Source organism: Monopterus albus, unplaced genomic scaffold (assembly GCF_001952655.1).
Source record: "Monopterus albus unplaced genomic scaffold, M_albus_1.0 scaffold10.1, whole genome shotgun sequence".
Classification (NCBI taxonomy): domain Eukaryota; kingdom Metazoa; phylum Chordata; class Actinopteri; order Synbranchiformes; family Synbranchidae; genus Monopterus; species Monopterus albus.
Window position 1 is genome coordinate 2,637,452 of NW_018127890.1, and position 17,191 is coordinate 2,654,642.

At 41.1% G+C, this 17,191-nt stretch overlaps 3 protein-coding genes across 5 annotated transcripts in view; 2 read left to right on the forward strand and 1 right to left on the reverse strand.

Moving 5' to 3' along the window:
- Positions 1-6,104, forward strand: part of LOC109954587 (proline-serine-threonine phosphatase-interacting protein 1-like) — a 15,169-nt gene extending 9,065 nt beyond the window's left edge. For 2 of the 3 annotated variants that reach the window (XM_020590033.1, XM_020590035.1), the window contains 6 exons: positions 1,571-1,669; positions 2,036-2,132; positions 2,357-2,447; positions 2,711-2,793; positions 4,443-4,558; positions 4,721-6,104. In XM_020590033.1, coding sequence (XP_020445689.1) covers positions 1,571-1,669; positions 2,036-2,132; positions 2,357-2,447; positions 2,711-2,793; positions 4,443-4,558; positions 4,721-4,852 — 618 coding nt within the window. In that variant the 3' untranslated portion in view covers positions 4,853-6,104. Of the gene's footprint in view, positions 1-1,570; positions 1,670-2,035; positions 2,133-2,356; positions 2,448-2,708; positions 2,794-4,442; positions 4,559-4,720 lie in introns of all 3 variants that reach the window. The other variant, XM_020590034.1, reaches the window with a different exon arrangement.
- LOC109954588 (general transcription factor II-I repeat domain-containing protein 2B-like) lies at positions 7-1,179 on the forward strand. The gene is made up of 2 exons (XM_020590036.1): positions 7-423; positions 594-1,179. The coding sequence occupies exons 1-2, from the start codon at positions 288-290 to the stop codon at positions 1,106-1,108; spliced, it is 651 nt and encodes a 216-aa protein (XP_020445692.1). The 5' UTR covers positions 7-287; the 3' UTR covers positions 1,109-1,179.
- Positions 6,105-10,016: 3,912 nt separating the features above from the next.
- On the reverse strand, positions 10,017-13,353 carry LOC109954593 (tetraspanin-3-like). Its single transcript, XM_020590042.1, is given in 8 exon segments — positions 10,017-10,393; positions 10,553-10,636; positions 10,747-10,899; positions 11,076-11,177; positions 11,447-11,521; positions 11,635-11,720; positions 11,723-11,816; positions 13,159-13,353. Coding segments are annotated over 8 exon segments (750 nt in total). The 5' UTR covers positions 13,222-13,353; the 3' UTR covers positions 10,017-10,300.
- Between the last annotated feature and the right edge of the window lie 3,838 nt (positions 13,354-17,191).

The window sequence follows — 17,191 nt, forward strand, 5'->3', positions numbered from 1 at the left end:
AGAACAGCTGTGTGCGAAATCAATTGGCCTGGGAGATGTGGTACGTGATGTCATTAAAATAATAAACTGTATTCGCTCCAAGGCACTCTCACACCGCCAGTTCAGAAGCCTTTTAGAAGAGATTGATGCACAGTATCAAGATCTCCTTTACCATCAAGAGGTCAGGTGGCTGATCCGAGGGAAGGTGCTGAAAAGATTTGCGGGATGCTATTTTTGACTTTCTGAAGAGCAAGGACAGTGAGACTCAAGTGCCCTCAGATGAAAAATGGATTTGTGACGTGGCTTTTATGGTGGACATCACTGACCAGCTCAACACCCTGAATGTGCAGCTTCAAGGAAAGGAGCTAATTATTACGGAGATGTTTGACCACATAAAGGCCTTTCAGAGAAAACTGCAGCTACTGTGTCGACATCTGTCAGCAGGTGAGTTAATGCCTTGCACAAAATACATAATTTTAATGGTAATGTGATCATGTGATGCGGAGGAACAGAAATGTCAGTTGTATGATATGTGGAATATGACATTACTAGTGAGTGAAAATTGCAATATTTATTGCATTGATAATTATTAATTACTTTTTACTTCTTTTCAGGAAACCTGGCTCACTTCCCCAGTCTGAGAGAGGTAAACCTGGTACAACAGAAACTGTCTGAATATGCAACACTTGTCAGCAACCTAGACCTGGAGTTTGAAATGCGCTTTCAGGACTTCAGGAAGAATTCAGGTGACATGGAGCTGTTTTCCCAACCCTTCAGCACAAGTGTGGACTGTGTCCCTGATCACATTCAGATGGAGCTGATTGAGTTTCAGTGCAATTCAGAGCTGAGGAATAAATTAATGTCACTGAAACTGAAGGACTTCTACACACATATCTCACCAGAACGGTACCCAAACATTAGGAAGCATGCACAGGTGATGTTATCTCTGTTTGGCAGCACCTATATTTGTGAACAGACTTTCAGTGTAATGAACCTTAACAAAACCAGGCTCAGAAGCACTCTGACTGATCTACACCTGCAGGACGTTCTCACCCTCTCAGTTAGTCAGCTTCAGCCTGACATTGAGAGGCTGGTCAAAGCCAAAGACCAGCTTCATGTGTCTCACTAATAGTGTCAAACTGCTGCTGTTTGCTGTCAGTATGGACATGCATATGGACATAATTCGTGGCTAAATAAAGATTTATTTGCTTTGTATTTGCTTCCTGTTCTTTGTACAAAGAGTGAAACGCTTTTTCATTTTTTCTCTTTGAAATAGAAGTGTAGAAGAATTTGAAGTACTTTAAATGCTGCTGTGTAGCTTGTGAAATTCCTACTGGTGATCAGTAAAGGTTTTTCTTATGATTATATCACATTACATATTAGTAATCTGCTCATGAAAAGAAATTAGTAACTAAAGTTATCAAATACATGTAGTGGAATGGAAAGTACAATATTTGAAGCCAAAGTATGGAGTATCAGAAATACTCAAGTTAATATCTAATACCTCTGAATTGTACTTAAGTAAATGTACTCAAGTTAATATATTAATTTGCAGATATTAACCTTGGCAATGAAACCATGCGTTTTCCAGGTGTTCCAGCAGCTGGAGGGAGATCGCATCAGCATGCTCAGGTGTGCTCTGTGGGACCACTGCAATCACTTCTCCTTGCAGTGTGTTAAAGACGATGAGGTGACCCCACCTTCTCTTTACCCAAGTAGTTTTAAATGTTTTCTCTTGCCATTTGTGAACAAACCTTGATAATCAAAGGAACAAAACAGCCATTAAACTTTAAATGTAAGCATGATTCATTCATTTTAACAGAAAAGTTAAAATGAGAGTAAATGGTTTGTTAATTTCCTACATAATACCCCAGGTTCACTCTGGGGTGACTGTCAGCTTGAATCCTCAGTTTTAGTTCCATTTCAAACTGTAATTTAGTTTAATGTAGTTGTAATGTAGTTTTTTAGCAAAGGTAACTTTACTATAAATTAAAGTTCTTGACCTACTGAGCTAAACAGGAACAGTGTACAATTGCCTTCTGTTTTAAAAAATCAGTGCTACGAGGAGGTGAGGATGATTCTGGAGCAGTGTGACATCACGACGGACAACAACTGTTTCATAGAGATGAGAAGCACAGGACAGAGGCCTCCAGGTGAGCACTTGTGGTCTGCCAAGTGTTTCACATAATGAAAAAGTTTTAATCTGAGTGTGCTTTCCCCTTAAAACCTGAATAGAGAAGTGAGAAAAACAACAAGTTGCAGTTAGTGAAGAATAGGAGTAGTGTTCAGGTTCTATTCTCAACTTCTGTCCTTTCTCTTTCAATGGAGCCACAAGTAGAAAACAATCAAATGGACAGCTGTTCTTTTCCTTCCACAGAGCCCATAGTGTTTGAGAGCTACTACCCGAGGGAGACGGACGGGAACATCAATGGCCAAGCTCTTTTCGTAGGAGTAAAAGAAATGATGAGGTGTGACACAAATCCTGTAACACTAACGGGAGGAGACAACATACTGCTGTCACTTTATAACCTGCCAGTTTTAAGAGAATAATACATGAATACTGTAAGAAATATCCGTCTCCTGTTGGTTCACCCTTCTTCGGTATCTACTTTAACCAACTCTGAAGGACTCACAAGCTGATGTGGTTTATATCTCACTATGTGTTGATCAGAACATTACTGGAAACCACTGTGTTTTTCCTAAATATCTCACTTCAACCTCTGTCATACAGCTGCTCTGGTTCCTTTCTGGGAAGTTCTGCCAACATCAGCATCGACACTCCTCAAAACTCATCATCATCATCTGCCGATGAGTGTAAGTACTGCAATTTGTCTGTGCAGATTCTCAGTCATCCAGGTCATAGTAAACTGAAAAAACCTTAGAATTACTTACTGCAATTACTCACTCTTTCACCATCATCTTACACTTAATTATAGTCCTGCATTTTTGAGAACCCCCAACAATCATCAGTGTGTTGCTGGCCCTGCCTTACACTTTATAAGTGCGCAGGGTTTGAGTTTGATCTGGATTCACATGTATAAAACTTCACCTTTGAACTTTAGCAAATCGTTAAACCCAAGATTTAAAAATGAAGTTCTCGAGTTGTGTGGCTATATTCATGGATCCTTTTTATACAAACAGGCTATATAAATCAGCTTTAAAATGTAAGTACATTAACTAAAGTTAGGTTTATGTAAATCAGGGTTGAACATTTTTCTTTTCTTGGCAGTTCTTAACTTATTGTAAATGCTGGTATAGCACAGCATCCTCTGTAGGATTCAGTGCTTTGTAACAAAAAGAGGCTATAACTTAGCAAACATCACTATATGTTTACACTGACTGAAATTTAAATGCACTATAGTGTATACAGTGTACAGCGGATAAATTGCCATTGTTGCCCATCAATCTACTCGATAACAATTACAACATAAAAGTGTTTAGAAACTCTTGCAAATTTATATTAGAAGTCAAAACTCTCTCATTTACAAACGTATTCCAACCCTGACCATAGTTTGGAGCCGAGGCTGTTTCACTGAGATGTGTCTAGAACCTGGAGTCCACCTGTGGCAAACTCAGCTGACTGAACACAGCTTAGAAAGAAACACACGTGTAAATAAGGTTCCACAGTTGTAAGTCAGGACAAAAACCAAGCCATGAAATCCAAGTAGCTCTCTGTGACCTGTGAAGCACAGATCAGGACAAGGGGATATAACCATGTAACAAGGATGATAATCACTTTTATTGGCCACGAATGTAATACACACAAGGAATTTGGCTCTGGTACCGAGGCAGGCATCTGTGGCGGTGACTCACACGCACCGGTGGTGGCACCGGCCTGGCTATTGGGTGCAACTTGGGGTTCAGTGTCTTGCCCAAGGACACTTGAACTTGTGAACCTGGGAGAACGGGAACCGAACTGCAGAACTTTTAGTTAGAGTACAACCGCTCTACCTCCGGAGCTACAGCCGCCCTAGAGATCTGGTGTTCCCAGGAGCACAGTGGAAGATGCCTGGAATCACCAGGACTCATCTTAAATGGTCAAGAGAGTCCTTGGTCAGGGAGGAGACCAAGAACCCAACATCCCTCTGACAGAGCTTCAGCAGTCCTCTGCAGAGAAAAGAGAAGGGCAACCACCTGAGCAGCTCTCCATCTGCCAGGCCTTTATGGTAGAGTGGCTGGGAGCCACTGTGAGTAAAGGCAGATGAAACTGCTTGTTTGTCAAATGCTATAAGGACTCAAAGACAAAAGAGAGCACATTTTCCCTTTGCTACTATGGGGTATAAAGCAATGATAAATGGGCAAAAATGTCAATTTTATCCATTTAAAATGAACTCTGCAACAAATTAAAATGTGAAAAAGTGAAGGGGTCTGAAAACTTTCTGAAACCACTGTGCTTACCTGTGATCTCTGGAGAGAAGCTAACATTTTGTATTTGTAATTGCCTGCTATGACTCTGGCTTCAGCTGTGATGTTAGATGGAGGATACGCACCCCTACCAGGCCTCCAGCAGGAAGCGTCACCGGCCATGTGTCCAGATGATGAAAACATCTACACTGTGTTTTATGAATACACTGCACAGGTGAAAACTTTGAATGGCTCATTTTGTCACATATTTATTTACCAAGATCTAACTGGACAAGAAGCCAGTACCCGTACTCAGATTGTACAGTATGTTAAACCGATGATTGTGCTGCCCATCTCTGACTGAGTCTTGTCATCTTTGCTCATGTTAACTGGTCAGGAGGAGGATGAACTGTCAGTAAACCGAGGGGACAAGGTGCAAGTGGTGGAACGAGGAGAAGATGGTTGGTGGTTAGTGGAGAGGAACGGTTTGAGTGGACTGGTGCCAGGAAACTACCTGGGCAAAATCTGAGCACACAGAAAGAACAAAAGTACAGACAGATACGCACACAGATGACACACATGAACCACAGTCACACACACACCATAAAGTCAAGGATGTATCATTTGTCATATGTGCAGAAACACACACAAACATAGACACAGACCACATACACACATGCCTTTATCAAGCTTCCTTGACAAGTACCCTTTGCAATCCAAGCTCATTGACCGAAACTGAACTGAAAATCCAGTATGTAAAAACTGAATTATGTCTGTTACTGAGGTCACAGTTAAAGGTGGTGGTGTACTGAACTACATTATATTCAGAGGTGTTCCTAATATTCTGAGCCTCTCATGTATGTAGCCGGGGAGGACAAAAATTTAGAGGCACTTCTGAATGTAACCTAGTCCATTACAACACCACCTTTAACTATGACCTCAGTAATAAACATATCATTAAATGTATTGATTTATGACAGTTTTACCAAAACATAAACACAGATGTTAACACTTTGTTGTTCTCAAGATGAAATGCAACCAGTTTGGGTGGAAGCTGGGTGGAGCTCTGCTAGTAATTAACTGTAGATCTGAAGCAACTAGTTGATAGCTATGAACTCACTGGGAAGAAAAAAGTCACACGAGCATTAGTGAGTCAGTGGGACATATTTCTGTACATAACAGCAATAGTTTGACGAATAAACATATTGCTCTCCAGTTTGTGGTTCATTACGTGAGTTTACAAGTAGCTAATTCATCAGCTGGTACCTTTTAGAACTATTGAACGTGGCATCTTTGTATTGCTCCAACTTCAGTTTTGTCTATACTTTCTCTGGTTGGTAGTTTTTGCATATGTCAGATATCATAGTTAAATTCACAATACATATGTCGATGAAGCTCCTTTATTTGTGATTACTGTGACATAAATCACATACCATAATCTGTTACAGCAAAGTGAATGTACTGTATATTCTGGCTACGATGCACATGTATTGGTATGTATACAGCACGTAGAATACACTACATATATATACAAAAAAAGCTTTTCTGGGCTTCTGGCACCAAAGACCTGGATAAATGTGCCAGGTGAGCAACTTTAATTGCACAGAATGGGCAGCATGTTTCAGTCCGGTATCTAGCTTTATGCATCTATAGTGAACACAAGCTTTTTTTCTAATCTCTCATAGCCAAACCTTTGCTTCATTTGGCTGCTCATGTTACATTACAAAATTCCCGAAAACAGCATCTGACAGATGGCACCTGAGATGCACTGACAAAAACAAAGTCTCAAAAGTAAAATTAACGAAGTAACCCACTATACTGTGACCACTATCATCTTTACCACACAAAAGATTTAGATTATATGGAAGCATTCAGCAAAAACTGGAGACCTTATCTTCAATTTATCAATTGTCTTTTTGCTGTTCTTTTGACTTTAATGTGTGATCAAACGTCATACTCCCTCTTTAACTGTTGCCTTTACGATTTTGCATTGTTTTTTGTTTAATAACTGTAACTTGTAATAACATCAGCTATAATGCCTGGAGACTGAAAAAAACTCCAAGCTCCAAGAGTCACCTTATTAAGACTGATGACTCCTGGGGCATCAGAAGCTCCATGTTTTTTTTTTGTTTTTTTTTTAACATTAATGTAACATTAACATATCAGTCTATGATGTTATATGGAAATACAAGCATACATTGTGGCAGAAAAATCTATCATAAACAGATGACAAACCAGCAGGAACCTAATGTTAAATATTTAATAACCATGTATTTCTGCATAAGGCAAATTTACCAGAAGTTAGGGTTAGGGTTAGAAAAGAAGAGAAGAATCAAACATTGACCTCAGCTTCTAAACCGCAATGTTTGAAAATGCTTTGAATACACGCTTACATACTGAATTCTTTCTTACTGAACAAAGGTGAATTCGCGGCAAAAGTAACACCAATTCAGCTGCACCAAAACTCTTTAAACTCTTTAAACAAGTACTTAAAATAATCACAGCATGTTCACAACCCCTTCGCCATACTCTAGCATGAGTTAGAACCGTGTTTGAGTTAACAAAGTCACTTAATTGACTTACCTGTGGATGAGTACAGTGGACATATTACTCAGGTCAGAGCTTGTTTTATTCTGAAGCTGTGCCTGCACTTAGTCTCTCCAGTCGCCACAGTTGAGCCACAGCACCATCTATCGGTCCGGGGTATATAGTGTGCAGAAACGTCATGATGAAACAAAAAATATAGGGGGTGTCTGTTTAAATGTAAAACTTAAAATGTAGCGTTTTTATCTACTACATGTACACTTGAATTTAATTTGTATAGCACCAAATAAAAGTCACAGGAAGCTATGTGCACTAGAGGGCGCCAACGTATAAGCACATAGTCATGTGTCTACTGTAAATGTTTGAGCCTAAGCATGTCATCTATTATAGAGGAGCAGCTATGTTCATTATCAATTCATATGCCAGTTATTTTCTTAATAAATTAAATGGGATCCAAAATGCCTTTATGTGATGATCAAAAGGCCAAAACTGAAAGACGTTTGTCATTGTTTAGTTTATCATGAAAGTTTAAGAAACCAGCTCATATTAACATATGAGAATTTGAAACTAGAGAGAGATGTTCTTGGCATTTTTGCTTACAAAATGATTTAATTACTCAACAAAACAACTTAGTTCTCTGTCAATCAATCCCCTCAGCTTGTTATATACAATCTTTCACTGGGTAAAGTACAGGGGTGAGGCCAACAGAAGCTGCCTTTGTGGCAGTAACTTTATTCGGTTTCAGAACTATAGCTTAATGCAGTGAATACAAACTGACAAAAGGATACAAAATGACCATAAAGAGATGCAAAACAAACAAAAAAAGACACAACAGATCCCTTAATCTCCTGTCTTCTCTTTCTTTATCTTTCTCTCGCATGCAGACAAACGTCAAGTCCCCGTGATAAATAATACATTTGTGTTTTGCATTAACTGGGTGTCTGAGGTGGTGCAGTTGCACAAGAACAGCTGTAGATGAGTCACACTCCCACCTCACGTTCCCATTAGCTTACAGCTGAATAAATACAGCCCATATAAATAGTTTCATACCTATAGTCATGTTGCATCCTGTTGCATTAAAATAGAATCAGCTGGTGCTTGAGTTCATTTTTAGTCGCATTTCTCTTTCATGATGAGAAACAAATTAAGACTTTATACCCATTTCTGGGTAATGGGTGAGAGCGGATGCTGCGACCACAGTGTCCTGGTAACAGCAGTTTGAGCCAGAGAGGTACATTTAATGCATTATGACATCTGAAGACTACCAACCAAATCTTGGGGGGACAGTGTAGGGCTCAGTGTGAGGACGTTGGGTCTCTGTCAGAGGTCATGGGTCTTACTGCAGGACAATGACCCAAAGCAGACTTCACACAGCACCAAAAATAGCTTCAGACAATGAGCTGCAGGGTTCAGAAGCTGCCGGCATTGAGTCCAGGTCTAAATCCCATAGAGCGCCTGTGGAGAGATCTCAGAGCAGCAACTGGGAGAAGGAACCCTTCAAATCCGAGAGACCTGGAGCAGCTGGCAAAAGAAGAGATCTCCAAAACTCCAGTAGAGAGGATGTAAGAAACTCACTGATGGTTACAGGAAGCAAATGATTTCAGGTACTTTGTCCCAAGGGTGTGCTACCAAATATTTTGAGGGTGTCAATAATTGCTGCTCTGCATAATGACAGTAACTTTATGTTAATCAACCTGAACTCAGAAAACTTTACACAGCGCTGACACAAATAACTGATGGATTAATTAGAAGAAAACCGTGTCAGTTGATTTGATGTGATAAATCATTTGCTACCTTTAAATGAAGTGGCCAGTGGAGCATCTATTTCTTCAGCAGAGATAGTAACAGCGTCTGTCGCCGTTTCCTGAACAGTATTTCTTTTTTAACATTTTCTCCTGTCCACAATAATAATCGTACTGTGTGTGAAAATGAGTCAGGAAGCACGTTGGACCAGCACGTGGTACGATTCTCAGGTTCTACTAGATGTCTGTCACCATGCATGTGAGCTGTGGTGACAGAGGACCACCTACTGTATATACTGTATGTATGTGACCCCTAGGAAAATCATCAGTTACCATGGAGACCAAAATACAGAAATCAAGTTCATGAACCAGAGGAAATGTCAGTTGATGGCACAGCTATTTGTTTAATCATGACAAATATCAAACCGTGGCCTCTGTGTGTTAACTGGCAACATATCTGCCTTCGCAGAAAACCTGTGGATGAAATAGCAATTAAACAGTCAAGCTGAAGTGTATATGTTTATTTGTCTCTTGTCTGTTCTCCAGGCTATACACAGTTTTGTTTGATGTATTTTTTCTGCAGCACTAGCTAGGGGTCAACTTAACAGTAAAGCAGTGCACAATTTCACAAAAATCTATAAAATAATAGATCCAAGTTCTTTACAGCAGGTTTATAAGTAACTAAACAGAAGGATTTCTCTGACTGCAACTGAATTTACACATCCACAAGTCTTCAGGTAACACTGATCATACTCCTACTAACGGCACTGGAAACTAAAAGGTGCAGTGCCTCACTAGTGAAGCCAGATTCAGAAAACATTCACGTTAAAACACTATGTACGTTATTCACAACCTGAATATTTGTGAGTATGAAGAATTCTTTCTACCAGACATGGCTTCAAGAGACAAAATGCAGAGCTGCTCCAAAACTAAAGCGGCACAGACTGACTTTGTCTGACTATAATTCTGTCAGTGTCCAGATAACCTGTTTCTAAGTGCTAAGATTTCACCAGGTTCTCAGGAAGTGTATATGTTCTTTTTAGCATCGATTTGACATTTTCACAACTATGAAATAACTCCAGCGCTCCAGTCATAGTGCAAACTATACCACAACTGAGCTACATTCCATACAACACTCCCAACCATGATTTCACTCATCAGCTCCAAATTACTTATCATCATTAATGGGAATGAGTCCAAATTTTAGGAAACCACAGTAAAAAAAAAAAAAAAAAAAAAATCTGCATCAACACCAACAATGCCCATTAGCCACCTATAACTTTGGCTTTTTACAGCATGTCAGTATTTGTAAGGGAAAAAAACATGTGAAGTAACAGTAACTTAGAAAGCATGTCAATAAATACCTGGTTTCCCTTTGAAGACCCCGCCCACCCAAACCACATCATCAGTGCTAATTAGCCACATATAACTTTGGCTTTTTACAGCATGTCAGTATTTGTAAGGGAAAAAAACATGTGAAGTAACAGTAACTTAGAAAGCATGTCAATAAATACCTGGTTTCCCTTTGAAGACCCCGCCCACCCAAACCACATCATCAGTGCTGGCTACTGTATCATGAACTGTGCAAGGTGTGCTTGAGCTTATACAACTACAGCTGAAATCTACTGTGGACATGTCTGGCGAGGCTCCTTTTGATGGTGTCGGAGTGCTTCGCTGACTGTCTGCATCACTCATGCATAGCTGTTGGTGGTGACCAGCAGTTCATACGCTGGGTCATGACTCCTCCTACAAAGCACCACGCAGGCGCAGAGCATGCCCAGCATCTGCGGGCACACAGCACAGGAATCAGAGTCAGTCAGTCTCAAAGGGATTTTCAGATAGATTATGCACACTTATTACGAGTTCCTACACAGCGGGCACAAACTACCACCGTCTTAAATATGCTCCCAATAAATAGGACTCTGACTTGATTTTAAAATTACCTGTATTGATGCGAACGTTAAAGCAGCCCATATGACATACATCATGATCTCTTTTAATTTCTTCACAACAAGAGCTTCACAACCCTAAAAGCGTAAAATAAATGACATTAAAATGAGCACAACAGGCAGAATGACACTATGTCATGCTATACTTTTAGCTGCTACACGTCCATATTTCTGCACGTTGAGTGTACCTCTTGGTAGAGATCTGCTGGCTGAGTGAGTGTGCCCGTACAGTTGCTGATGCTGGGCTGACAGCAGCTGACGGGGACACTGTTGTTCTTGGATTCTTTAAACCAGCGAGTGTTCCTCCAGTCAGAGTAGTTGTGAATGCCACAGCAATGAAGCTAACAGGGAAACGGGGGAGGATGGTGAGAGAAAACCTTCAGAATCTGGAGGTCAGACCACAATCTAAAATATGCATAAACAACAAACCTGAGACGGTGTAAAAATGTCAGTTTGTTAAAAGTCAAAGGTCTTTTCACATTTAGACTGTTAAACAACAACGACCTTTGCTCCTCACCTGCCTCTGCACGTAGTCGATAGCGCGGCTCGGAGCGTCAGTGTTGGTGCCGTTGTACTTGTTGTAAACCTTCTGGATGGAGTGATTCACCTGATCTTCTACCTGAAGCAAAGAGACTGTTGCTGTTACCATCGCTGTTCAGTGTCTGCGGTTTATCTCTAAGGAACAGGGTTTCACATTATAAATCTGATTTACAACACAGGCTCCTTCGGCAACCCTGCACAAACAGGATTTCGGATATATGAGAGCAGCTGAAGAAAACGTAGCAAATTTCTGAAACAATAAGGGGGGTATAGCAGAGGGAGGTCTCGCCCGGGGAGTAATTCAATGTCGAACTGCCACCGCATGCAGACAAATACAACCAGGTTTACCTTTGCCCTGTATATGTAGCCCAGCACCACCACCACACACTCTGTTGCAAACACCAGCAGGAGGATGGCGGCAAACTGAAACGACAACACAAACACACCATTACTGAGGTAAGCTTCCTTGAGATCCCCACAGTACCAGACACACTTCAGAACCTCCTCAGCATTCAGCTCAGTCAGTGCACACTCACAGTTGCCAGTCCACAGGAGCTTTCACGAATTGTTGCACAGCAGCCAATCAAGCCAATGATGAAGAGAAGAGTCCCAACAGCTATTATGGAATCAGAGTGTACACATCTTCAAAGAAGTGCTCGTAGTCGTCATATGTGATGAACACATAGGCCCCAATGTAGCACAAAATTCCAGCTGCTGCCTGTAGACAAAAAGAGAGAAGCAGGAGTCAGAGGGACATTGAGTGAAAGAGGCCCTGAATCCTCTTCTTGTTTACTTTTTATTCATTTGTCTGGTTTCTTCTGTGGGTCTCATGCCAATTACGTTCAATTGTTAAACTATGTCACACCATGTATATTCTTTTTTTCTAACTAGACAGAAGTCAGAGAGAGCAAACCTCCACCCCAGCAACTCAGTTTGAAGCCATTCAGTGGCCTAGAGCTGCAGCCATGAGTCAGTTCACTGGTAGAAAATTAACCGGCAGCTATTTAGAAGCAACAGTCACCAACATGTTCTGGTTCCACCTTCTTTAATGTGAGGAGCTGATGCTTTTCTTTGTCAGACATGAGAATCAGATGAGTCTCTGTGGATCTGATGGTTGGACACAACAAGACGTGTGGAGACGTGTGCCACTTTTGGCTCTGGAGAGTCACAGTGGGACTTTTTCCCAGTGTCTGACGTTCTGGGGATAAACAGATCAATCAGGTCATCAGGACAAAGATCAGCTGATTAATCACTGACCCCTGAATTTATTTTTATTTTTTAACTCATTTATTCTGGATTGTTCTTTAATTTGTCAACCATCTGTACTAGCTGTTTAATCTACTATATTGCACACTATGGTACTGTTTACTGTATGAGTAACATAATGTCAGATGTGTAAATAATTTCTTTTTTTGCCTTACAGGATTACTTGCATTGTAAACATTGTACAGGCTCCTCTGATAATGCAGCATGAAGGAAATTTTTATTCGATGCAGACAGAGGCAGAAAAGTAACAGACAAAAAATAAAGAATTTGGCCAAAAACTTCCCAGTTAAATGCACATTTTAAATCTACTGAATTATGAGTGAAGAATGGCAATTTAGAAACACATGTTACATGTTAAGAATCTGTTTAGCCTCACAGACAGGAACAACATATCTGAAACATGGGTTCACTGTGAACTAAGCTGCTTGATACCTCTACCTTATTCAGTCCCACACCATTGGAGATGCTATGGGCTCTTTGTAAGCCAAAACATTTAGAAGAGCTCAGTTTACTGTTTATCGTGATGCAGCATCTGCAGCTGCTGCATTACGTCATAGCTTCAAGTTGTGGGCGGCAGCTACCGACACACACTAGCTACCGCCACATTGTTGTGTCCATAATCGGTGCACCTCGGGGCCAACGTGACATCTTGTCCGTATCCCCGCTCAAACGACAGCGCATATCTGGTGCGGTTCGCCAGCTTACTAGCTTGCTAATGTTCTCCATCCCCGGCCTCACAGGGATGCTGCTGCTGCTGCTGCTGCACACAGTTCGAGCATCTGCCGTTTCCTTACCCAGAAGATGAGATTGAGAAAAACCAAGACGGTTTTGGATGACGTAATTCCACACTGCCCCATGGTATCGACAGCATTAAAATTAAAACGGTCGTTCTAATTAAAAAGTATGGGCGCACCTGCACCTTTTGCGGTTATAATAAAATGGCCTCCCTGCTCCTCCTGCCCCGCTGTGCAGATGCTTATGGGCTCGACCAATGAGATCTCCGTAATGGAGGGACAAGGTCACGTGCTCCAGTGACATCATCTTTCAAAACAGTGATGGAGGCTGTTTAAACGTCTTTGAGCCATTAGTGTATCCCAAGAGCTTTTAAGTAAAAAGTTAAATACATTCTTTGCTTACCTCTATCGGTACTTTTTACCCGTTCACTTTTCTTTTGTTACCCAGGATTTAATGTTGAATAATGGACGTACTGACAGTACATTTTAATCCTTATACCTCATCACTGTACATTTGTATTTTTATGTGATGTCTGAGTATGGCTGACAGTTGTTTTTGTTACACTGTCCACCCCATTTATATCTGAGAGGCTGGACTAAATAACAGAAACAGGTAAGCAGCACAAACCTTCAGGATTATCATAGAGCTGAATCAGGACCTCTTTGTTCCAGGACTGTTGGTTCAGACTGACTTTGCTTTAAGAAACTGGGATTAAGCAATGAGAAAATCAAAAGCAGCAAATAATCTCCTAATGCCATCAGTGTATTTCATCTATTCAAGTCCCCGTGTATAACAATTAAGTGTTTCTGGAAAAAAAACGAACTTTATCTTGACATTTTATTAATATTTGAAAGGCAGGATGTGAACTAACTCACTCCAACAGCTCAGATGTGAGCTCTTGATCAGTACAGCTTGTGCTGATACTGACTGAATTATCAATTTTTCTGCAGATATGGTGCCTGACAAGCCGGTCAGTGACATGTCCTGTAGTAAGGATGGCTGTGCCAGAGGGTGGCAGTGTGCCATAGCCAGTTTTACACTGGCAGAAAAGCTGTATCCAGTGTAAGCAGCTGGTACAAACACCCTTCAACCATATGATAATCATTGGAGACATCACTTTTTCAGATGTTCGATCTCAACCCTGAATAAACAACATGCACTCTATCAAATATTAATGAATGTAAACGACTTGTGCCTTTTTTCCTCCTGTCTCCTCCTGTTTCCTACCAGGACAAAGTTGAATTAGTACCTTTGGGGCACTCAGTCAGTAATGACTTGGACTGGTGCCCAGAGCCTTGGTTTTATTGAGTTAAAGCTAGCCACATTCGTCTCTGTCAGCCTTTGGTGTTCAAACAGCAGAACTTAGACATTCAAGTCGGAGCTGAGGCCACCTCTGTTGACATAGCATAGATCCACAGAGTGAATTATTCACATGATTACCTGATGGCTATAACTTAAGTCATTATTTAAACAGGATGATATAAAATAAAGAAACAAGCAGATTGCAGGGAGACAAAGACAGGAAATGTTCCATGCGGCTGTGTTAAGGTTTGTGCATGAAAAGTGATGGTAAATGTTTTACCTGGTTTAGAGTTTGGCTTGAAAAAGCAAAAGGGCTCTTTTTCATGGGTAAGATGAAAACCATTTATTTTCATACAAACGAGTGCACATTTCCTGTCAGGGACCAAGCTGTAAGGCAAAAGACACAGCTTCCAAAGTTCAAAATAAAGGGCTTTTTATTAACCCAAAAGTAAGAAAAATACAAAATTAACATCAGATAAATTGGGCCCTAAAAGAGGTCAACAAAAGATAAGGAAACTGAAAATACAGCAAACTGAACTGTCTAATACCTCAACAAAACCAACTGACCTAGCAAATGACACACACAGGGGAACATGTATACTGGCTGGCCAAACCAATAACACACACAAGGGATAAACTAAAGACACTACCAAAATAATCAACTAATAAACACTAAACAGACAGTCTGCTCTCAACTAAATATTTCCTTTAAATGTAAAGAAATTAACATAACTTGACAAATAAAGTTCCAACATAAACTACCAACAAATAAACAATAAATTTCTCCCAAACTCCCCCCTTTCTTGTATGGAGCACTTGGTGCAGTCCAGGCCTAGTGGGAGGTATTTAAACCTGCTGCCCCCCATCCATGGACTAGGAAACACAGTAACTCAAAAGAAAAGGTAAACATTAACAATACAAAATTAATCAAACGTGCATGCTTATCGATCAATTATGTATGTCTAATATAAATTACCCACCCAAGTCCATGGCTGGTGGTGGTTTAGGCCCCCACATGGTGAAGGCCAGGACTGAGGCCTTCACAAGTGGCATCCAGGAAAGGCTGAGCCCTTTAGGAGCAACGATGGGCCGAGGACCACCAGTTGGCCAACATATGTGTGAGACAATTAGTGAAATGTTTAAAAACAATGTTCTTCAAAGAAAGTTACGATGGATTTGGATCTGTCACCCTCTACGGTGCAGAGCATCATTAAAAGATTTAAGGATTTCAGTGCGTAAAGGCCGAGGGCAAAGCCTGAGCTGGATGACCGAGCTCTCCGATCCCTCAGATGGCACCGCATCAAGAATCGTCACTCTTCTATAAGCGATATAACCACATGGGCTCAGGATGACTTTGGCTTACCTGTTTCAGGTGCTACAATACTTAGTTACAAACATACTGTAAATGCTGCTTAAACCTGTACTGTGCCAAAAGGAAGCCCTGTGTCAACAGTGTCCAGAAGTTGACTGCTCTGGGCTCAGAGGCAACTGGGATGGACCATCACACAGTGGAAACCTGCACTGTGGTCAGACCAATCAGTGTTTCATGTCTTTTTGGAAGGAATGGACACCGTGTGCTCCAGACCAAAAACAAAAAGGACCATCAAGACGGTTACCAGCAATAAGTCTACAAGCCAGGGTCTGTCATGGTGTTGGGTTGTGTCAGTGCCCTGCACAAAGGTCACTTACACTTCTGTTATGGCTCCATTAATGCTGAACTATACACAGAGATGTTGGAGCAACACATGTTGCTTTCAAGACGACGTCTTTTCCAGGGATGCCCATGCATATTTCAACAAGACAATGTAAACCTCATACTGCCACATTACCAAGGCCTGGCCGTGGAGGAAGAGGAGGCGACTGCTGGACCGGCCTGCCTTTCAGTCCTGACCCGTCCACAGTAGAGAACGTGTGGCGCAGTTTGAAACACAAACTTGGTCAACAATGACCCAGGACTGTTGCCCCTTAAGACTTGTTTGCAGGGAGAATGAACCTGCATTATTAACAAATTTGTGAAGCATCTGCTTAAGAGTCTGGTTGAAACGTTCTTTTAACCAACAGTCTGATTGATGATATGGAGTTGTCCGTAAGCTCCTAATACCCAGAAGCTGGTAAACCTGCTTAAGCAAAGTGGACATGAAGTTAGTGCCTTGATCAGTTAATATCTCGGTGGGAAATCCAACTCTGGAGAAAAACTGAACGAGGCAAAAAGCAACTGCCTTGGCCTTAATCGACTTTAAGGGAAACACTTCTGGATATTTTGTTGCATAGTCAATAATCACTAGCATACAACGATTTCCTGCTTTCCACTGGACCAACAATGTCCATGCCCAAATGTTCAAAGGGGGTAGAGATATCCGGAAGGGGCTGGAGAGGAGCTCATGAAGGGAACTTGGTTGAGGTTTTCTGACACTGAGGGCAACTCCTGCAGAATTGAATAATATCAGCACGCAGTCCAGGCCAATAAAAATGTTGTTTAATATGGGCTGTAGTTTTATGCCTTGCCAAGTGGCCAGCCCAAGGGATAGAGTGACCCAAAGTAAGCACAACATCCCGAACAGACTGGGGAACAACTAGCTGCGTGACTGCTCCATGCTGACGATAAAGTATTCCCTTCTGAAGAAAAAAACTCCTCAGTCATGCTAAAGTCAGGCTCAGTACCCAATTCCCTCTCTTGTGCTCTCTGTAACAATGAAACTAAATGTGGATCCCTCTGCTGCATGTCCACCATGTTGCTAGGAATCTTAAAACCCCCATATACATCAGGTGTAGGATCTACTACTGATTGAA